Raw genomic sequence first — 24,640 nt, 5'->3', positions numbered from 1 at the left:
GTGTTGGCGATGCTACGCTATTGGCGTCACCTCTGTAACATTTCACAGCTGTGCACCGCCAACTAAAGTGTACTGATTGGCAATTAAAAGGTATTAGCTTTGGGTGGAGCTGTGTGCTAGCGACTGGCGACTAGCTAAATACTGCTCAGTAGAAAGCCGTAGGCTATCAAATTTGTTCTTTTTAACGAATATAATATTGGCGAGTTTTTGAAATTTTTTATATTTTTTTGTTGGTTTAGCACTAGTGGTTTTCTAGTTATTTCGACTTGGTACTTTTTCGAAATTCAGTGAATTAAGCATTCTTGTTTAGGCACATACATGTTTAGGTATTTAGATAGACTATAACACACAAGAATTTAAGCGCTTTATTATCATCTTAATTTTTATTTTACGGCGCATTGAAAGGCTCTTGAAAGGGTTCCACCTTAACACATTCGTTCGGCTCATTGAACAAGTCAAAGCGCTACAACTAAGCACTTAATCAATGTCAACATCTTTGCTGAGCAATAAAATCATCTTCCACTGGCTGAAAGAATGGTAAAATCTAAATAAGCATGTAAGGTGGGCTGAATTCGAGTGAAGCGGATTTTATGTGCATTTGTATTTTGATTTTTTGGACAAAACATTAGAGGTAGAGGGTTATTCGTTCCTAACTTGCAACAATTTTCTCTTTTCAGTTTTGGCTTATATTTTTTCTTGTTAGGGGTTAGGACCCATAACCATCAAGAAAAGTAACGGAAATTCAGCTATAATTCTTTAAAGTGAGGTTAGCTTTTTGCAAATATATTTTAGTTGATGTTTTCTCAAGACTTAATCACAGGGATACATTTTATCCAACTCTGATCTTTCATCATTTAAGTACAGAGCAAAATAGTGGTAAAATTATGATCTTGAGGTTTTTAGCTTTAGCTTACTGGCCCAACATCAAACCTGTTAGGTCTAAAAAATTATTTGAAATTTTCCAGGTTCCCATAATAAGTGGCTTCAAGGTCGTCTACTATTACTAGACAATTGGTAATAATTATTAAATAAGTGGGCATCAAAAGATCATGGCTTAGACGTATAGGCAAGAAATATGATGCCAATTCAGAAATTGAGCAAATTTATGTTCAATTAGGTTCCCCACTCCATAGCTTACGCTTTAATTTGCAAGCAAAAATGTGCAGAATTATGATCTAGCTTCGCGACTTATCCCTTACCCAGGATTTATGGTAATTTTATTACCACAATCTTTATATATTTTTTATTATGCTTCTATGTCCAATGTGTCACCGTTAAAGCACATTTTTAAAATACCCTAACGCGCCATACAATGCTTGGGTATAATAACCACCAGCCAATACTGATGCCTTTGCAAATGAGGTCAAGATGTGAGCTGCGATAATTTAATTTCCCTTCATGCACCGCTGAAAGGTTTAAAAATAGTTGAAGAGCATCAAAGTCCGAGGTATCGTAGCCTTAGGCTGATATTCTAGAAACTAATATCTTAACACACGTGAGCGTTCCTACATCCATAACCATAATCAAGAGTATGCGCCTGGAGTAACTTGCGAAATTATCGAAGCATTTAGCACAATCGCGATAGTCACGCCGCAGCCACAGCTTTCGAGAGCAATACATGGACTTGCATACATACACACACACCTATTTATAGGCACCTACATATTCTCTGGAAGTGGCATGCAAATTTACTTTAAAATTCTGTATGGCATAATTCCTACTAAGAAACCATTCAGCCGTGTTGTCTACGCGACCCGTTGGGTTTCGGCAACTTGCCTGCCATCGCTTGATAAAGGACTTGGCTGTGGTGTTAGCAGCTTGGGAATTCTTGTGCCGCTTGAATTACATGACAACCGTGGCTGATGGCTAAGTTGATGTTGACAATGATGTGCGGATTATGTTGGCGATGATGTTGAAAAATGACGTCGGGGATAATGATATCGTTATGCAGCAAATGCCAATCAATTTGCCACTTTTGTGGCCACATAATCACCCCATGGCGGGATAGTTAAAATATTTAGTGGCTTGCGTAAAGAATGCAAAACCTCAAATGAAAATGTTTTCATTATAAACCGGCCTAAGGTTAAATTAGGTTAAGATAGTCTGGTTGACTCCGCATAGACCAGTTTTGGTCTTTTGCGATACCAGATCGAGTTCCGATATGAAATCCATGAATAGTAGTTACCCTTTAGTGCTTTGCAAGACAATTCTGGATGATATGCTTGGCTGTATCTAGAGTTGTCTGCTAATGCAGTAGAGAAAAGCTTTGCAGCTTTTCCAATAGCAAAGATCTCTGCTTGAAATGTAAAGCAGTGGTCCGGCAGTTTAAAATATTCCCTCATGCCTAACTCAGGACATTTCATGCCCACACAAACTCCGTCCTCCATTTTCAAGCCGTTCAAAAGTGGAATTATATGTTCGATGTTTGGCAAACCGCAATTTCCCAATGAACTATTCTCGAAGATCCCACATATGTGTAAACTCTACAGCGGTTAATAGCCAGATCGCCGATTTTACCGTGCAGCTTTCAGCGAAGAGGTCTATAGGTGGCAGGATTAGCACTAGTTTAGAAGCTCCCTTTTTAGTCGCTCTTAGAGATCCCATTAGGCATAGTGCAACAAGCTTCTGAACTATTTCCATTAGCTTCCGGGAGGTAGATTTTTGTAAGTCCTTCCCCGACGCTACTGCACCGTATAGCAAAATTGGTCTTACAATCGATGCATAGGGCTTATGTATGAGGCAGGGAAAATATCCCAGGTTGTATTGAGCATCTGCCTAAACTCATTTAAGACTGCCTAAAATATTTGGTGCGGTACTTGAGACAGAAACTCAAAGGTTTTTGTTGCTTTCCGAAATTTCAATTCAGTCAGTTTTTCAAACCGACTGCGCGAACTAACCCATCAAATTTTGACACATAGTTCTGAAATTTTGCACACCACCTAACTTTGGTTTTCCGATAAAGACAGACATGAACTGAAAATGTATATATTGAGCTTCTAAGCAGTCTTCAGTCAGTGACGTTTTAGAGGATTTTAAAGGCATTCGAATATTCCATTATCATTATTAGAGAAGGCATTCTTTGATACTAAGTAAATATTCCATTTTTTGCAAGAGTAGACGAATTTTAGCTCAGTGACGTCGAAGCAGGGCGGTCATGACATGAATACTTCCTTTACTTCATTCTAAAGAACATTCAGCACTAGAATTATTGTTGATACCGCCTTCGTTCGAATTTCACTTAGGGCCATTTTAACTTCAACGACAGGATCAACAATCAGTTATCAAAATTATAGGGACTTTATGCACACTTCACTCGCTGTCTATATGTATTATTTAGCAGTTGTATATACCATATGTCCAAATGTTTGTATTTGCAGCGGTGGAAGCAGAGCATAAATGGCATGGCGCATTCTAAGTCAGGCCTGGCACGTCACTCAGTCATATTCGCCAGCCGTTGGGCTTGCGCGCTTACCAACCATTCTGCATGGTGTATGCGGTGCGGGGCGTTGGGAGCTGTGGCTGTAGCTTAGTGTTGGCGGCTTTTAACTTTGTTCTTTCAAACTTAATTTAAATGCAGTTGGACGGTCAGTCAGGCAGGCAGCACCATCACGGACAAAGCGGACAGGCCAAGGCGGACACGTTGTCCGTTGTAGCGCTGCTGCTGCCGTCGCCGCTGGTGTATACCCGCTTGGCTGACTGCCCGACTTCAGACTGAATAACAATGCGTTTTTTTTGACAGTTTCGTGACACGTTAATTTTATGTTTTTATGCAGGTACGCTGCGAGCGCACATATCTCTGGCATAGGGCAGTACGGGCCATGAATGATGACGACCACAGATGCTGCTCCTTTTGGCTGTGGTCCCTTTTCGCGGTTCTTTCTATGCAAAAGAATTGATTGTCGAGAATCTTAAGTGCTGCAGAAGAGAAGTAAAAGAAGGAAGCTGTGCTTGTAGCTGTCTTTCTAGGAAAATGCGCGCTGACCTGCATCCGCCACACATTTCGCTCGAAACTGTGCCAGTGTAGTAGGCTAACAGCTTGGTGGGTAGACTGGCACACGGACGGGGGCCTGCGATATCTGTAGGTGCTGCTAATCGGCTGCCAATTGCTTGCACGGCTGACACACTGCCGACTGACGCTTCATGTGTGTCCCCGGGGTGGTTCTACATTTCTTCTAAGATTTTCTCACGACAAATTGAATTTTTATTACCCGAAAGGTTTCTAAATCGGTTTATATTGTTGCGCTGTTGGAGTGAAAATATTTTTGAGCATTTTTTGCGAGCTTGTGATTTATCGGACACTGCTTGTACGGGTCAGCGAAAAGTGCTTTGTTGGAATTTATTCAATGATTTCCAAGAATTTTTGCTTTCAGTTGTGCATATGCATGTGTGTGTATGTGCGGATTCTGCACGTGCTGCGTGAAATACTAATGTGCAACATCGAGGTCAATTGCAATTAGTTAGCGTTAGTCCGTTGTGTACCGTTATATGTATATTTGTCTTGACACACGCACAGTTGCCTACACTTAATCATCTCTTTTTGACAACAAATGCATCTATTAGCATCCGCTATAACTGCGGCCTCATGTTGTTGCCACCAAATGCAAATAATAATTGGCAACTTCTTGTCAACATTTGCAACTTAAGGTGACAGCTTGCGGTTTGCGGGTGTACGAGCACTTATTTATGAGTAGGATTAAGGGGTAAGGAGCGGATTTGCAAATATTGGCTTATACAAAGAGAGAAATGGGCACATCACGTCGTATCACTTGTGGCACAGTGGTGTATTGCGGTAAAATTCTTGGGAATTTCGACACTGTTCCTTATTTTTGAGAACACTGATTCACTAAGCCAACTCAAGATTGCTTCTGCTTTAATATCAAGACTCGAAGTGGTCATATTAAAAGTTTTGTGGGGTCTCAGAACATTACCTCAATATGTAATGTTTCATTTAGTTTAGAAAATTCTCTTGTGATATGTAATGCAATATTATACATATCATATATTGTGTTATGTTATGTTGAGTAATGATTTTTTTTTTTTTTTTTAAGGAATATAGCAAAGACTTATTGGGTACAGAAATAGTTAAAAAATGTTGTATCAGCTCTCTCTGATAATTAGACTCAAAAAATACGATTATCTGACAGTTGTTAAGTTTTAAAATTACTTGAGAAGCTGATGAACGATTAGATCGTTGATGAGCTTAGAGAAAATGTTTAAGGCTTCTTTTTCAATTTGTTACATTTTCAATCAAACAGCGTTCACAGTATTAATTCTTTGGGTGTGCCATGAATTTCGTTACATCGCGTCTATGTCCGGCAGTAGCTCTGAGTAAATAAACGCTTGACATTAAGAAGACCTAACGAATAGCTGGCAGCCAAAAGCTACAGTAACCAACGCATGAAGGACCGCAGCCCCTCCCACCAACACTGAAGAAACATACAAGCGTATATATATACATATGTGTTGGCATGCCAATCTGCGTCAATATTTAAATAACTGTGCGTGAATGTTGCCAAAGCGTGTGACCAGCACAGCGATCGTTGTCAATAGAGACACGTTGTTGTTGACGTCAAAAAATGCAGTCATAAAATTAACTTTGCCACACACATAAAATAAACAACACGCATACTTGCCACATGCTGCATGCCACAAGCTTTGCAGCTTACGTACGGCAGGCGAACAAACAAAGCAATTGAAATCGGAAAATATGGCACGGTATTGTAAATTTCGCGGCAACACTAAATACACAGACGTGAGTGTGAAATTACAAACAGCCAAAGTGCGCAAACGATTCGAATTGCCGAATGCGGTCGCATGGCCTGGTGGCTGGGCGCAAATACGTCGGCGACTGCGCGCGGCGGCGGCCAAGGGAGCGCAACAGCGCGATGCGGCGGTGGTGATAAGCGGAAAGAAAGCTGCAGCAACCTAACTAGCCCCACTTGTGCGCGCGCGTGTGTGTGTGTGTGTTCGAGTGTTTGAGTGTGTCTACTAAGTTGTTGTGGAACTTTGTGGCGGCAGCGTGCAATGTGGCGTGCGTATCCAATCAGCGATCTGCGCTTGAACGCGTGTTGATTTCATTTGATTTGAATTTTTCCCAAAGGCACACAAATTTCGCAATAAGTGCGCACACACACATATACACATACCTATACATACAGTTATATGTTTGCCTACTTAGAGCCGACCTAGCGTTATAAAAAGCTATAGTTTGTGGCATGCAACACTGCTTGTTGGGTTGGTAAAATGCGTTCGCTTGACTTCCTTGTCGCGCATTTCGTCGAAATCGTAATTGCAAACGGCGGTAGCCAATAATTTTGCACTTTATGTAGTGCTAAGAGTTTTGCCAATAATTTCTTTAATTTTTTTCCCACTTCAGTTTCGAGTATTGTTACTACTCGTTTTAGGTTTTCTTGTTGTTGTTCGACAAAATTATTGGCGCCACGCAGCTGTGAACATGCATTTTGCGTGCGCATGCGCAGCTTTTGTCAGCCAACACATCACTCCGGCCGCTTTGTTGCACCTTTGCAAAAGTTTTCCTCAATTTTCTTCCATATTTTTCTTTGTACCTTTTAGTGTTGTAATGCCTACGGTTTTGTGCGAAAGTTACTTCCCATTTTCTAACATTTTGCTTCACAATAATTGCAATCGATTTTCCTGACATCGATTTTTGTAACGTCTGCGAGTTGTCGTGTCACTTTTCTTTCAAATATTTCTTGGTAATGACAAGTATTTAGCATTTCGACACAGAGTTTGGCGCGTATTGTAGGTGTGCGCATTTTTTACTCACCTCTCAGGTATCGTACTGTAGTAGAGTAGCACCGTTGCTATTTCGTAGCAATTCAGACCGGCTGCCAGTACGCATTCCGCATCGACAGTGACAATCGGATGGCCTTTCAAATCGGTGGTGCCTAAAGGGAGATAAAAAAATGTATGTAAGTAAAAGTCAAGCATTAAATAGCAATAACAAAGTATGAAATTTGTCTAAATAAAATTAAATGATTTGCGATAGTAAAGCGAATTGAGGAAATGTGACTACAAAAGGATTAGCTCGCTTCATCGATAGTTGGATCTATGCAACAAAAATTCGCGAAGATTTGCATGCCGGCAAGATAGTACTGTCATTTCAGATTTTGCAATCAGCTCTTAAATTCTACTACATACCTGTGTTCAATAAAATAGTACATAAGTTCCGCGGGAGTCAAAATTTTCGCATTTCTGAACAATCAAAATACTTTATACACCTGAAGTTGTATGTTGATTGCCATTAAATTTGAACTCTTCACCAACTCGAAGGTAGCAGCAATATAAATTGGGAAAAGAAACCTTAAACTAATACCTCTCCAAAATGTGACCATTTGTAGCGTCAGCTTTCATCATAAGAAAAATTCTGATCTAGAGTGAAATTGATGATACTTGTATGAAGTATGATACAATTTTCAGTTGCATTCATTGTTTATTTTGTCTGCAATAGGATAGACGTATACACTTCTTGGCTTGTTTGTAGATTCGTGGGAAGAAGCAATACACTAACGGCCTTCGCATTCACCAAAAATGGCTCCGATTGACTTTCAAGTTTAAATTACTTTTGAAGGACAAAGAGATAGATTAGAGAACTGATGTGTTCTTGTTCTTAGTTCAACTAAAGTTAAGTATAAATTAAGGAAGTTCTACTTATTATATCAACATTTTTTAGGAAACAATTGAGCCGAAGTTTTCTTGAATATTACATCGAAATATCATACTCATTCACCCGGAGATGAAACTCTGACCACAAGGCAATGGTCCGCGTGTTGAAAAACTTTGGTTGCTCTGATTTCATTCTAATAATTGTTTTATTCTTTTCATAGCCAGAATAGACCCAAAATATGTGAAAGCAGTGAAGTATTGCTCTTCTTACAAGCATATATAAAAATTACGTGTCATGTTGTTTGTCCGCGATGGACTCTTAAACTACTGAATCGATTTTGGTAAAATTTAGCACACTGTGTCCAGTTTGAACCAACTTAGAATATAGAATAGTAAAAATAATTCATAAATAAAAAGTACAGTAAAGTTCTATTAAATGGACGCTCTATTTAGCGGACATCTCTAATAGCCATGCACATCGGCCGGTCCCACAATTTGTTCATGTTTATTAAGTACAATGTATTAAGCGAACAACTCTAATAACTGGACAGAAACGCTATTAGCCAGACATTGAGAGAGTAGCCTTGAATTCGTTACTTTTTTCAGTGAAATTTATTTGTATGATCATGTTCAAAATTAAATCTCAAATACAATTCCTTTGGATTCTTATACCGACGAAAACGTTTTCACAGTTTATTATATATATAATAGCATATAGCATATAGTATCATAATAGTTCTATATTTCAGGTTTCCCTGGGATGGTAATTGGTGGTCAGTCTTATATAGTATGTATTTCCTGAATGAAAAAACACTGAGTTCTTCGGCGCTTCTTCGAGTTGGGTAAATGGAGTAAAAGCTTATGGTTTCAAAAAGTACTGTCAAATTAAGCAAATTTGAATGTTTAACGAGTTATGTCCACTACCAAGTCATAATAAACGCCTTTTTGTTGGGGCTGCCCAAAAACACCGTTTATGGTAAAAAAGTTTTAACCCCAGAGTGGCTCAGTAAATTGAGACTATTATGAAATATCTTATTTCTACGAATTATTTCGGACAAGTATATCTAAGAAGATCAAGTAGATCGGTCAATTTAAGAATCTCAATTAAATATATCTTATATAGGCATACAAAATAATCAATTTTAGAAAATTCACAAAAGGATATAGTTTTCTAAGCTATCATAGTTCATCTAGTTTATAGCAATATTTTCTCCCTCCTTCCTCATATTCGTGAAAAATGTTATACACTGAGTGCACTTTAAATCGGTCACGCTAGACTGAATAGATTCTGAGACGAGTGCACTTGCTGAAAAGTTTCAAATACAAGGAGACGCATGGAGATGTGAGTGCATTCTCTGAGGGAAAACACAAAACTGCGGCCATCAAGTAATTTGCATGTCAATTAAATTTATTTCATTTACGCTGCAAATGAACTTGACACAATTATTGCGGCCAGACAGCACGCTACCAACGTTCACACAGATGGGCGGTTAGGCAGCCAGCCACCCAGCCAACTAACCGCATGCCGCCAACTAGGCAAACAACCGCACAACAACTCATATGGGTGCGCTCATAACAGCAGCAATATCAAAAACAACAACAACATTAGCTATGCACACATACATACAAACACTTAAAGTGGTGCACCTGTAAGCCATGCTACTTGGCTATCAGGCAATTTCTCGCACATTGGGTGGTCAATTAAATGTTAACTTGTTAAAATGCGCAGAGCACACACACATACACGCGTCTAGATAGGTGCTTAATTGCTTTAGAAAAAAATGGATTAAAAGTAGTGAGTGTCTTCAACGACTTTATTGTCGACGCTAATGGTGGCGGCATTAAAATTGATTTGGCAAAGTGTTGCACGTAAAATTGAACGACACTAATGAAAATGAAATGCCAGTCTATCGCGCCGAGGTGTTTAAGAATTTCACTTCCATCGCAAATAAATTCATAAATTTATGTTATGACAGCACGGTGCTGCCTTGGGAGATGCGGTGATGTGATCTGCTGATGATCAGATGATCACTAGTCACAGCAGGCAACTATTGCGGCGATTAACATGTTGTGGCAAGCATAAACACTCGAGCGTGTGCTTAGCTGGCGGTTGGGTGTGTGCAGCAAATGAAATGCAAATCAATTTGCGCTGGCGTGGCGGTGCGCATGTGAGCGTGTGCGCCGGCGCGCACGTGAATGGCAAACAAATTGATAACAAATTTGGTTTAATAGTTTAGTGGAACGATAGCAGCGGGAAATTTTATAGCGAAAGTCCAATTTAGAATATTTACCAAATCCAATATGCATGAGCGAGTCGGGTGTTAATGAGAAATATGCAAAATAGTCAGCGCGACCGGAAAGGCTTGTTGCTAAATGCAAAGCAGGTAAATAAAATGCCCGAATTTATTGAAGCGGATATTGTGTTGATTGAAACTTACCTGGCAGATAAATACCCGAAGTGGTTAAGAGTTTCTCGGGGATTTCGCTGATTGAAGCAGGTGGCACGATTTCACACTCAAATTGATCTGCAATGGAGACAAATTTTATTGTTGTTATCATTTGCATAAAAGTATGGTTGTGTTGGGTAAAAACGTATATGTATTATATATAAAAAGGTGTTTATGTATGTTATTTCCTGTTTTTAATCAATTCTATTCATCAATTGTTTAATTGCCATGACGAATAAGAAGCTACAATTTTTTCAATAATTTGACATTCTTCATAATTATATATTTACTCTCATATTGTAACATGCTAAGGTATAAATATTAAAGCATAATATTATTAAAATAGTATAAAAGGTTTTAAAAGTTGTAAAAATTTGGCCACAATCCTTGGAATCCGCTTGTTTTTTTGTACATTAATGGGTGGGAATCATTGGTACATATTGATTCCATAAAACTTAAGCCGGCTATAATAATATGGTATAAGTGTAAAAGATCGTTTTGCTTCGTTCAAACATCTCAGCTTTGTGATGAAAATGTCATATTAAATCGAAAGACTTAAGACACGAACTTCTTATCTGAAGAAAATGCATTACGAGTTTTTTCAATTTACTCATTACTAGAAGGTAATTAATTTGGAATATATTTAAGATTTTCAAATTCATCAATTGGTAGATAGTTACACCAATAACTTCGGTGCTTTAATATATACCTACTTATTACCAGATAATATTTTATATATTTATATCACTACTCTTCAGTAAGTGAATAAAAAACGAATGGAAAATAAATGAATATATATATGAATATAGAGCGCGAGGTCCTGATTAATCGACGGATTTGGAAAATAAAATGTACAAACAAAACAAATGATTTTACTAAAATTTGTCACAAATTACCTTGAAAGGAGAAAAATAAGATCGCTTCACAAATTTCCGAAAAATCGTGACCACCAACCTTGAAAACAATGTTTCGAGAAAAGCGCGATCAAAGATTGAAGTAGTCGACTGATTTAGCCTGACCGGTTGCTGTCTTAAAGGTTCTATTGCGATTGCCTTGAAACTTTGGGAAACATGTAACCCCTTAAACGACATTAAAAACTGGATTTTAAGGGGCTATATGCAGTTAGAAGGTCGAAAAAGGGCATTTCCTTGAATTATTCTGAGGAAACTTTTAAATTTATTTATCCAAAATTTCGGCCTTAAATTGTTTTTAAAAAATATTTATTAGTGTGAAAACATCTTCGATTAATTACTATAAAATATGTTTAAGAACCCATCTTGAGAAAACGGTTTTCAAGTTTAGCACTCAACGGATGCCCAACGGATGGACCATCCGACTCGTAGCCGCGAATTCTTTCGAATAATTATAAAAATTTACCATTAAGTTTGAAGTTTCTGCGTTTTTTCATTGAAAAAAATAGAAACTTCAAAGTGGATTTATATATAGTCTCAAATGGAAGAAACTTTTATACTTTAACCAGAAATGTAGGCAATAGTCTATTGAAAATTTGAAAAGGGCAGTAGATAAACTTATTGCCAACATTTAGGCGCATTGTAAATTTCTACATGAAATTTCAAGCAAATTTTGTTTGATACATAATTTTGAAAAATGTAAATAGTGTGTTATTCTAGAAAAATAAGTCACATTTTAAAGTTCAGGCACTCTGAAACGCTCTTTCAAATTTGCGTGTAACTTCGAAAGTATTTACCGGGACAATATGAAATTTTCTGTGTGTATCCTTAAATATATGTTCATAAAGAAAAAAAAAATTTTGGAAAATTCTAACTGTAACCCTGTGGCCTAAACAACATTTGCAAATAAAGTACGTTTGCTGGCTTGAGAACAATTTGCATTTAAGAGATAGATTCAGATTATGTGTTGAAGCTTACTGACTGGAAAAATTTGATTTTTTGAAAACCCTAGACTGGTTTAAACGCTTCAGGGTCAACTAGCGTAGAATATATATATTTTTATTTTTAATACATATTTTGCTAGGCTATACCTTAAAAAGTAACATACGAAATTTTGAAATCAATATTTCAAATAGTTTTTGAGTTGCGCTATTCTAAAGTGTTGTTGTTTAGTCCAATCAGTTCCATCAGTTTATAAACATATAAACGCTTTTTTATTGTTTGTGAATTTTTTGTATATAGTTCCCCATGCAACACACTAGTTTTTTGATCTGATCAAAAATAATATTTTGGCAAGCTAAATTCGATAAAAAATTTTAATTGAAATTAAATTTCTTTTTAAATACCGCCATTTGGCATTTTTTCTGCTACAGGTTATTCTAATGAAAGATGAGTCGTCAGAACTCCTGTGTAACTCAAAAAATATTTAATTTTTTCTTAAATTTTTTTTACTGTATATTTTTAGAATTTGTATTTATAGATTTAGTAGTTTCGGAGTTGTTGTTATTTGATGTAAAAAACACTCCGCGGATGCGGATATAAATCTCTATCTGTGGCGACTTCCTTAATATAGGGCTACAATGTTTGTTGGTATTCTTTTCAATAATTTAATTTTATTTAATTTTCGAAACCAGAAGTAAAGTGAAAGAGTAATGAGAATGTCAAAAATAAGGAATGGTACTATAATAAGGTACTATAAAAACAGAGGTTTAGTTTTTTCATAAAAATGACTTGAGCATTTTCTTCTGTCATTGCTCTTGTTGTAGCTTCAGCGAATATTCGAAATAACTGTACGTTTTTGGTTTTGTTATCTGTTGACTTTTGTCAGATAAATGATTGCAATTTAATTGTGTGCTTTGCACAATAATTTCTGCATTGCCACACATTTTTTAACTTGAATAATTTCTGTATTTTTGCCAGCGCCGTGACCACATAGCCGCCTGTGGCATGTGTAGGTGTCAAGGTGCATTAATTCATTTAACACATTCGCGAGACACACGCACACATGCGCATATGCATATGGGCCACCACCTGCAACAACATTATGGCGACATGCAACAAATGCGCGCTGCCACAATGCACGACACTTCGCCGAAACCGAGTGTGGCACGTACATACATACACACTAATATGCGAATTTTCAAAGCTAATTTCAGTGGGCAGACTGAACAATTTTCGAACTGGTTAACTTATTTACAAAACACTCGCAAGACATTTTTGCATTAATGCAACTTTACACACATGAGCACATATGTTGCAGTTGTAGTATGTATGCAATGTGTGCAGTTTCATGTTTGTTGCGGGCGTTTGCGCGTTTATGTGTGTGAGTGTTTGTCTTTCTGGTATTTGGAGCAAATATGTATGTGGCATGAAAGCATTAAACGTTTTTTACATAAAAATATGTAAACACACACATACACACACAGGCGTCTAATTGCACGCTTTTTACTTTGTGTGGCACAGCAATCGATCGTTTCCGATTGCTGCCACCAAACAAGATGGAGTAATTAAAAAATGTGAGCGTGCAACCAACGCAATCGCAGCGCGCACCTGCAACAATGCGCGCTGCAACTGCGACAAACAAACAACTTACACACACACGTATGCATTAATGTCATGCATGCAACTTCATGCACTTTTATTGTCGCAGATATGCAATTTAATCCTTGCCATAAAGTGCTCCCGCCGAGTAAAGCCCTCTTTGGCAAGCCTCAGGTTGGCGGCGACGGTCTTCCAAACGACAAGTACAGCTCTGCCAGCTCCCATACTTAAGTGTGCGCGTAAGCAATTCATTTGCCGATATGCCAGTGGCAGTTTGTTGCAGTGCTGGTGCCGCACTTCGCCATCAATGCCAAATCGAATTTCAATGCAGGCGCGAAACGCCATTTGCCATATGTCTTCGGTTGAGCGCGTAGCTGTTCATATGCGCGCGCTGCAAGCCTATTCAGAAAGCTACCATATACAGTTGGCGCTAAAACTATTACGGCAGCGAGCAACTTAGAGATTATAAACAAAGAGAGACATTAGTCGCTGGGAAACTTATACAGTTACAAAATGTATAGAAATCGACAAATTTTGTCGAACTGAAGCTCCAGATATCAATATTATTTCATAAAACTCTCAGATATAAAGCTTTCTCGGAATTGAGGGTCTTTATTGGTTTTGAATCAGTAGTTTGTAAAAAGGAATATTTGTGTTAGAAGAGGTAAACTTAAAAAAAAAAAGAGAGAGAAGATAACATAAGTGGAGCAGGGGTCACAAAAGATATCTATGATAGCATAACAATGGACCCCATACTCATCAAACACGTCACTCCGGGCGAAATGAACCTAAACCGGAAAAACCAAACTTTGTTGAATGTACTGAAGATCACCTCAGCCGAGGCTCATGTATACCATGTGTATGCATTAGTATGCTTGTGTTGGCCCAGCAGCCTATTTTGAAGTTGATAATAAAGATTCAAAATAAAATTCATTTACACATATACCATATATACTACTGTGCCCAAAAAGAATTATTTTTTTTAGGTTGGTAGTACTGTCAGTCACATTTACGTATTTCATGTCAAAATATTCATTAGTGTTTGAGATACGTGTCGTTTTGTGAGCTGCTAAAAGTGAGTTTTTCGTTTTTGCAATGTCGAAATTTGTTGAGCAAAGAATTTGTATCAAATTTTGTTTACGGAATCAATTTTCTGCCGCGGATACGTTGAGGATGGTGCAGAAAACTTGTGGTGATGAGCCTGTGTCTAAAAAAATGTTTAAAAGTGGTATAGTGAGTTCCAAGCCGGTCGTGAACGTGTCGAAGACGAAGAGCGTCCAGGGCGACCATCAACCTCAACCAACGAAGCTCACGTTCAACAAATCAAAGATTCGGTGTTGAAAAACCGTCGATTAACAATTAGATACCTTGCTGATGAAGTTGGCATATCGAAAGGCTCAGCCAATACCATTTAGAGTAATGGTTTGGGCCTCAAGCGCGTCAAATCTCGACTGGAAAAAAAGGCGACGCGTTGAAGTGTGTGAAACGATGCTTTCCGACTACCAGGGTCATGAAAAGCATTATAACTGATGATGAGAGGCTCGTGCCAAAAGAGAGCCGAGACCAAAAATATCGCGCCAAAGTCGCTCAAAAATCAAGGTCATGTTGACTGTTTTCTTCGATTATCRTGGTGTTGTGCATTATGAATTCCTTCCAACCGGTCAAACAACAAGGAATATTATTTGAACATTATGCGCCGTTTGCGTAACGCTATCCGCCTAAAAAGGCCGGAATTATGGAAAGACAATTCTTGGTTTCTATTACTACTATCCCATTCGTGATCATTTCGCCAAAAACTCAACCCATATCATTCCGCAACCACCATATTCACCTGATCTGGCGCAGTGCGACTTCTGGTTGTTCACCGAGCTTAAAATACCGCTCCGGGGACACCGTTTTTATGGGATATTCAAGTCGCAGCGAAGACGGAACTGAAGGCCATCACGGAAAGTGACTACAACCAGTGTTTCGAGGATTGGAAAATCTGTTGGAATAATGTACTACATCTAGTGGGGATTACTTTGATGGGGACTGATTTGGATTGATTTGGAAGAATAAATAAAGAATTTTTAAAATAAATACAATGTCACCTTATTTCCTGAGTTTGAAAATCAGAAGCCTTCTTAAAACTTTTCTAATGTTTTAGTTCCATATACGCTTTATTTTTAACTTTTTCGAGGTTCTGCGCTTTTTCATAAGCTTTGATCTGTAATTCTACAACTTTTTATAGCATATATCATTTCCAAATGGCAGTTCTAAATAGCTGCATGTAAAAACGTTATTATGAAAATGAAACAAATCTGTCATTGCCAGATTTTTCCAAAAGCTTTTCTTAAAATTTGACTTATGGAACATTCTTAAATTCTCACCACCCTAATGTGTTCTCTTCAAGGGCTTAATAATCTTTTTATAACAAATTTTTACCTTTTTATCACAAATTTGCAAAAATGTTTGAAATTTTTTGCAGAAATAAATATTTCTAAATTTTTGCGCAATTAATTAAGTAACCGTTAATAAGTGGGAAATGTGCCTTAATATGAAATTATCATTGGAATTTTCTCTCATTCTTCAAAATATTTATGAGTATCCGCAGCATCCGAGGAATGGAAGATAATTTGCAAATTATATAATATTTAAATCATCTGTTCTTCCTGTATTTTAACCCTTTACAACCTGTAGTATGTAAACTTTTGTTGCAAAGTGTAAGTACATCTAATTCGGTCATAAGCATATGCGCGAGGCTCTGCTCAGTAGGTCAGAATGAAAAATGAATAAAGAATTCCTATTTCCTTTTGATAATTTTTTGACAAATTTAATGCATTTACCGTGTGTTTAGCATAAAACTCTACTCCAACATCACCAGCATGAGCACAATCAACACCAGCGACTAACATATCACTTCAAATATCGATATTTTCAATATTTTGTTCAATATGTCCCCCGCCGCCTCGTCATCGCTTGCGCGCGTTCACATTGTTGTTTGCCTCTGCTTTTGATCAACTTGTCTTGCCTTGGCTCGTGCAAGTGTAGCGGCCACCACAGCAGCTGTCGCATTATGGCCGTTGCCGATTGGCGGTTTTGCGGTTTGCAGCGCTTAAATGTGTGTCTTAAATTTTTTAATGATAGCCAATTCGACTTCTTTGCCAGTAGTTGTGGCATAGTTTTATAATTGTAAACCACTTTATCGATGTCCGTGTGCGTGTGTGTGAGCGTTCGAAAAGCGAAATGAATTCCGCGTGTGGGCGAAATTAGTGGTGACTTCGGCATGCGCAGGCGTAACGGTTTCCGTTGGAAATCGCCACATCGTTTAAGTTTCGCTTTTGTTGAGAATGCTGTTGTTGTGGTTTTGCGTTTGTGCATACTTTCGATTAAAAAAAATTTGGTCTCCATTCATATTGCTGACGAAAATATTTTTATGCTCTTGGACAATATAATTCAGTGTACGCTTGCCACAAAAGTTTTAATCAAAATTTGTCGTAAATAAGTTAGTTTATGAAACCGGGAAGTAAGGCTCTGAGAAATGTGACTGACGTAGTAGAAATTTTTTGTGTTTATATATATCTATATATATACTATATCCACCAACAAATCAGAAAAAAATTTTTTTTAGGATTATTACTTTTTCTTTGAAAAGACATTTACACTTCAGAATGACTTAAAAAGTTGAATTTTGTATCAAAAATCTTACTCTTTCTCATTATTTGACCAAAAATTCAAAAAGGTTGTGTGAAAACTTCAAGTCGGAAAATGACAAAGAAATGACCACAGCTTAAGAGAGGAGAGACGAAAAGTGGAAAGGGGCAGTAGAAATTTGCGTGGCCACCGAGTTTGTTTCTGGGAGCGTTCGATATAAAAAGGTTTAAGAAACTAATCGCTCTTCGCAGAAACACATTACGGTAGTTTGTGGGATTTTATGTACGTCACTGTAGACTTCGGTGTCATCTGCATAGAGTTAAGTTACTGCTGTAGTGATCTGTGTCGCTTCTGTAACCTAAGAGCAGAGTCATCAGAGTATATACTTATTTCTGGAGACAGAAGAAGGAGTCAGGCTATCGCGCAAAGAAAACCGGTGAGACAGTACATTACAACAATTAATCTAGGAGCTTTACTAAACCTCTTTGATTTGGTTGGGCTAAACCAAGCGTTTTGATAACAGGAGAGGGTGTGTTCCTTTAATTTCAATCTATAAAAATATCTACAAATTTGTTTTGAAGTGTTTGCTCCTTGGTTTTCAATCATCACTTTCAGGCCCAGGAGGCTGTTATTAAAAGAATAAGTTGCTGTACCCTCTTCTTGCCGTTCCCCTGTTAAATTAAGTTTGGAGCAATGTCTTTCAGTAGATCCCACGGAGGTTTCAATATGGGCGCTACAAAAGCAGACCGATAAGGAGAGCAAACGACGTAATTTTTTACCGTTCTTTTGATATTTCTCTTCTATAAGATTTACCATTTTATCACGAATGTACGATCTAACAACGAGTTCTCAACTTTAAGAGCTCTATGTCCAATTAATGGTCGTCATAATCGCCTTGTCAGATGAAAAATTGAGCGTCTAGTGGAAAATATTGAACCAATAGGCGATATGAAATCAAATTGACGCAAGACCACCATAATCGTCGTATGTTCGTGATTTGGGTTGAGCAATATCTTGAAAATGATCCGGATTTTCATCGAGAAATCATCTTCAACGTTGAGGCTCATTTCTGGCTGAATGACTTCGTCAGTAAGTAAAATACGTCTCAGGCTTGGCCATACGTAATCCATGAGTCACCATTGCATTACAAAAATTTACGGTTAGGTGCGGTTTACGGGCCGGCGGCGTCATTTGGCCGTACTTCTTCTATGATGATCAAGACCCACACGTTACTGTGAATGGGAATCGCGACCGCTCAATGATATCCGAATATGTTTGGCCCGAATTGGATGATATGGACTTGGACAATATGTGGTTCAAACAGGACGGCGCCACAAGCCACACACCGAATGTCACAGTCCATTGGCCGCCTCGGTCGTACGCTTTTACGTCGTTAGACTATTTCCTGTGCGGCTACGTCAAGTCTATGGCCCATGCCAATAAGTCAGTGACCAACTTCATACGAATATCGAACGTGAAATTGCAGCAGTAGCGACCGATTTATACTTGAAAACCGTCGAAAATTGGGTTCAGCTTCTGTACTTTGACAAGCGTGTCCGTGGTAGCTACGCAAAAGAAATCGAGGGCCATACAAAGAGATGTCGAATGTAATTTCACGGGGGCTTCACGTGGGGTTTCCTGATTACACTCGGGTCTAACTCTAGTATTTTAGATATAATTTTCTCGTCTAACGAAATGAACGATTGAAAATTACAAAGAGGCAAAATATTTGAGAATTAGATCATAAAGATATAAGAAGCGGATAAAAAGTGTTGACTTAAAATTAAAAATTATAGATCTTAGAATGAGATTAACATGCATTACAAAAACAAACACAACATATACTAAACATCTTTGCCTAGACAAAAACGTGTAATTTTGACGCCGTCCAGAACACCGCAAGCCTTTCAACTACGCCGACAGTCGATTAAACTAATCATTAGGCAAGCGGGGCAAATGAAAAATGTTGCACCTGCCTAAACAGATCGTGCGCGACACCGTAGCCATTTATTAAAGTAAACATGGCAAAATTTTAGCAAACAAATAAGTGGTCTAGTACATATAGTAAATATGCTATTAAGCTATGTATGTTCGCATATACTCTCCTGTGTTTATGTATCTTAGATTTGCAGTTGATTGCAAGGAGCGCAGCAGCAATGCCTTGCCACTTATCTCGAGACAAATGTAAAAATTTGAACGGAATTTTGGACTAAGTAACATGTGGCTTAGGCGTACTGTTAGAAGCATGAACAAACACACCCATATATGTACATAATAAATGTATGATCTTGCATGAATGTGTGTAAAAAATAAAATAGTAACAGCAACAAGTGCAACATTTGCATTCAAATAACAAAAGCCGCGCAAAACTATACAGAACGGTAAATATATTTACCTACATAAATATATGTGCATATGCGCTTACAAGCAAGCGCAGCGAATTAATTTGTTCGCTTTGGGCATTTAATTGAATATTGGAAAATTAAAGTTGTTAACAGCTTTTGGCGTTTGGCTGAAAACGTTGCATGGAAAATAAATAAAAAAATATTATGAAACGATCAACTAACACACACAAACATATTTACATACATAAATACTCGTTAGCCTATCCACACACATATAAATATTATATATATAAATACAGACAAACAATTGCATATTCGCAGCGCCACAGCGCGAAGCTGCGCTCATAACAGCAGCTCGAATAATAACAATAATAATCATAGTGTTTGGCAAATGATAATAGTAATATTGATAATCGCGTGTTGTTGCCGCATTGTGCCAAAACAAATATGCTGAATAAAAGCGCCACCCCCCACAAATTGCCGCCGGTGCACGGTGTCTGAAAAAACGCTGTTGTTGTCGGTGTAAGCAATATATAAATAACGGCATTGTTGTTGTAATTCAAAGAAAACAAAACCATCAACATTCGATATCAGCAGAAAATTTGTTAAACAACGCAGACTAACCAAGGCAAGCCAATCGTCTGCACTTAATCATTTCGCGCATAGCGGCGTGATTACAGAGTTGCCATGTTGCAAAAACTTTACCTACATGATATTGTGTGTGTGGAAAATATTTTTGGAAAAATGTAAAATTTTATCGAGTTAATGAGGCTTTGTATCACATAGAAGTACGCGCAGTGTAGCCTAGATTTAGGCGGTTTAGAGTTGAAATGTTTGAAAATTATTAGTGTGAGATTGAAAAATATTTACTTACACTAACACAATAAATATAAATTTCCGCTTTAATATTGTCATTTGTGAGTTTTTGCGCTTTGAAAGTATTCACTGCTTTGATTCTCATATAAGGAAGTACTTCAAAGAAATTAATGAACCATTTGAGAAAGATTTTTCGATCACGCAGAAACCAAATAGTTGCCCAGAGCTTACCAATCCGGGATAGCTCTGGCTCCACTAGCATACCGTAGCTTTCGTGGTCACATATCTGGCGGCTATATCGGCGGGTTCTATGAGCAAAATTATATTGAAAGTAGAGGTTGGTATGCTTCTTAGTACACCACCTATGCTGATTCAGCTCGGAGTGTTGAATATTCTTGAGTTTCTTAGTATTATAGTAATGCTTACCATCAAACAAAGATCCCGTGGAACTCAGTGAACTTAACTGTGATGTCCTAGAGTCACAAGTCACTTGTTTGCCAAAAGTTCCTTTAGAACAGTACAAGGCAACCGATGCCTTTTTGCCTTTTTGTCGATGTTAGACTTTCAAAAAAGCTTCTTATCTAAGATAGGTCTTATTAGCAGGTTGGAGGCGAACGTTCCCCATCAAAGGCAGTGGTATTTACGAGGTCTTATATCTTCGTCTGAACAAAAATAGCTCACTTTTGCTAGGGTGTTCCAGCTGCCCACTTTGTCGCATTGCTGAGTTAGCTCATACACGGTACTCAGGCATTTTCCTTTGACTTCGTTTAAATATTCAGTTATGGCAACCCTGTTGCAAAATAGTGCCACTGCATTGCGCCGCAACTGCAGTCGTCGATACCTTTTCGAGAAAATATTGGCAATTGCAGTTGTTTCTCCTCAAACGGTTGTTGTATTGCGTCGTTATTTTTAGCAATCGCTGCATTCGGCAGCAGTTAGCAATGTTGTTGTTATTGCATTTGGGTTTATATTTATTTGCTGCTGTTGTTGTTGTAATTTTTGTTTATCGCTGCATTGTGGCGCTGCACAGATTTATTGACTGTTAATAAAATTAATGCGCTGATTTGGTGCTCTGCAGCGCTTTTATGCGCTTTTCGTGCCACACAAATGCCGATGCAGCGTTTCGGGCGATATTTGGATGAACGACGAGTGCGAGCCAAGCGCACAACGAATTCCCGTTAGAGATAGGCCCGCCAAGTGGTAAAGGGAGGCATGCCGCGGTTATTAAGCTGATGATGGTGGCGGCGCTGACGTCGCTGGTGTCGGCACTAGTTGTTGTTGTTGTTAACGCGATGCGCGTCTGGTGATAGGCACCAAATGACTGGGCAATGTGTCGGGGCGATTTGTTTGCCTTGCAAGCGAAGCGAAACAAAAGCAAATGCGAAAGCAAAACCTGGGCGTTGAAAAAGCGAGCAAAATGAAGAACCGACCTGCTCAAAAGTGAATATTATTATGAGCGAAGACAACAACAGCAATACAAATTATGATAACAATAATTGTAAGCGCCGGGTCATTTGAGCACAAGCAAACAAAAACAAAAACAAACTGTGGCGCATGAGGACGGTCGCTTCGTTGATCGGGTGGAACATGGAAGAGGTGTGGAGGAGTGAGTGGTGAAAATGCGGCGCGGAAATTATGTGAGAGTCTGTGGCGGTCGTTTATGCGCGTATTTATTTATTTATTTTGCTTTTAATAGTCAAAACATTGGTTTTGTTCTTTTTATTTATTCACTACTTCCTTAAGTGCTTTCTTCCCCATTTTGATTATCGGAAGTTTAATGGCAAAATGTTTTCCCTTTCACTTATTAATCACTGTAAATGGCCGATGCGTACAATTTTATTTATTTACTTTTTTAAAAAAATTTATTTGAGAAACTGTTTTATATTTTTTATGATTTTTTTTTTATTTCTTGTACGGAAATTTAAGGCGTAGGAATTCATAGTTCGGCGATATCTGGAGGTTGTTTTGCGTTGATGCACTTTTTTTTTCAACTTTTGAATTTTGTCGCCTATGGGCTATTATGTAGAGAGTTCTTTTATGTTTGATCAAGAAGAGTTTATCGAAATTACTTAACACTGTGAGTTTGTAAGGATATAGAGTTTATAGAATTAATTCAGTGTTCCAATACTTTGCTCAACACTGTTCCAAGCTTTAAAAAACCGAAACAACTAGCCCAGTTCCAAACTTTGAAACCAAACTGAAGCAATCAGCCTAAAAATTATCTCCGGGTGGGGAGAAGTTCACCGCTTTATATGGTTGTCGGTTCGTCACTATAATCCACAAATATGGATCACTTAACTATTTTATATCCTTGTTCGCACAAATTATTCCAATAAAACAGTGAAACAACATGTGTTGGTCAGGTTCGACCTCAAAAACATAGTGATCCCTGAGTTCATCTACACTTAATCGCGCATCAAGATTACTGTAGTAGTGTTTCGTAAGTAATTCGTCTACACCGAAGCTATAATAGCCTTTACATGTGAGTTTCTTATGACATAAGAAAATGTAAAAGAACTTATCTTGATTTTGGGCGCTTATTTCGTATAGCAGCTATAGGTTATAGTAGTCCAATTTACACTATATTTGAAGCTTGTAGTACTGTAGTATTTCGTGAAGATTTCTTGAGACACATGAACATTTTCGGAGGGTACGGAAAATAAATTGTATATTCCATACTTTAGAATTTTGCCTACATTTAGGCACATTTCCTACATTCGGCAAATGAGTAGCTTCTTCGGGCCAAAAGGACGCGTGCAAATTTTCAGACTGCTAACTCAAACACAGTGAGATCTTTGTGTATAATAAATTTCGTATGCCGGGAAACTGCCGAAAATGTTGCCTACATTTAGGCGTGAGAAACACGAAGAAACAAAAATTTGCACAAAGCTCGATTCATAAATTAACCCAAACAAAAATTATTGTAAGGAAAAAAAATTAACTATGTGGTAATATCTCTTTAAAAATTTAGCGGTACGCATACAACAAAAGAAGGGCTATTGGCTTTAAGTAGGGTGACTTGTATAAAATTGCACTAAAATATTTGCTTCAAAGCCGCACTTTCTCGAAAAGTATGTAAAAAGCAGAAAATTTATGCTAAGTGGCAACTCTGTAAGCAAAAACATGTAATAAATGTTATTTAGTGCATAGCTAAAAAGGTACTATTTCACTTTATTTACCGTTATTATTGCTTTATTTTGCAACTGCAACAAACAGTGACACTCCAGCAATATCGCAAACTTTTCCTTTCATATTCACTGTGGCAAGCGGCAAGTGGTATATGTAGTACGTATGCAAAAGAATTGATTGAAAAATTGCCAAAGCAATCAATCAATCGTGTTTTGTTTTACGACAAATAAATAAATACTTCACCTTGTGCTTGTCGCAATGGCGCAGGAAAGCGTCTGGTGCGCATGCTCACCTGCTCAACTGTTGAGCGAACAAACAAAGGCAACGAGTGCAACGCCTTCTATACAACAAATAAAAAGGAAGGGCGTCTATTGCCGCCAGCGACAAGTCTGGTACGCGGGCAACATAAATACAACAGATAAATAGGGAGTTTCGATGGGTGAGGTGTGAGTGCGAGAAGTGTAGATATACACCTAAAAGGTACCGCTATAGACAAGAGGGCCGGCAAAAGCGCGAAAGCACAAAATTAAATTATGTTTATTTGTTTTTGTAAAATTGTAGTTTTAACTGCATTTAAAAATGATTTGTTTATAGAAACATGTAATTTTCGAACTGTTTCTCTACCCCGCCTATTCTTCTCACTCTTCCTATTTCACCAAACATCCAATTTATGGCTTTGCGAGTCGTAATTTATGAAACATTCCTCTCAAAAGTCACTCATACGCCAGCGTGCACAGCGAAAGGTGGCGCACTCGCCTGCGCCTGCAACTACATAAGCTGTGCAAATTGCATAATGTGCAACTCTGGTGCATTTAAAACTGTACTTATGCAGGCTTTAAATGAAATCTACAACAAGACCATGTCTCCCCGGCTTGTTGCCTGCCACAGTCGTTCGCCACATACTTTAGTGAAATTAAATGACGACAAATGAATAAATTGTTGCAGCAATGACAAGCAACAATGTCGAGCAAAAAATATGCTGGCGTGCCATGTCTAACAAATATGTTAGCTATGTTATTGTTGGCTGCAGCATGTGCGCGCTGTACAAGGTAAGCAATGTTGCAACAATGATAAAAACGTCAAAAAAGAATTGCTGGCTCTAACAAGCGTACAATTGTAGTACAAAAGCGGAAATGAAGACATTGGCTTATTGAACCATATTATAAGCACACTCGTGTGTGTGAATGTGTGA

At 38.0% G+C, this 24,640-nt stretch overlaps 1 protein-coding gene across 4 annotated transcripts in view; it reads right to left on the bottom strand.

The window, feature by feature from the left end:
* Positions 1 to 24,640, bottom strand: part of LOC108969628 — a 170,613-nt gene that overhangs the window by 55,297 nt on the left and 90,676 nt on the right. For all 4 annotated transcript variants that reach the window (XM_018934465.1, XM_018934467.1, XM_018934468.1 and 1 more), the window contains 2 exons: positions 10,065 to 10,151; positions 6,788 to 6,908 (listed from right to left, as the gene is read on the bottom strand). In XM_018934465.1, coding sequence (XP_018790010.1) covers positions 6,788 to 6,908; positions 10,065 to 10,151 — 208 coding nt within the window. The remainder of the gene's footprint in view (positions 1 to 6,787; positions 6,909 to 10,064; positions 10,152 to 24,640) is intronic.

This window comes from Bactrocera latifrons, unplaced genomic scaffold, assembly GCF_001853355.1.
Source record: "Bactrocera latifrons isolate USDA-ARS-PBARC rearing strain unplaced genomic scaffold, ASM185335v1 scaffold_26, whole genome shotgun sequence".
Lineage (NCBI taxonomy): Eukaryota > Metazoa > Arthropoda > Insecta > Diptera > Tephritidae > Bactrocera > Bactrocera latifrons.
This window is presented reverse-complemented; position numbering and strand designations above follow the sequence as displayed.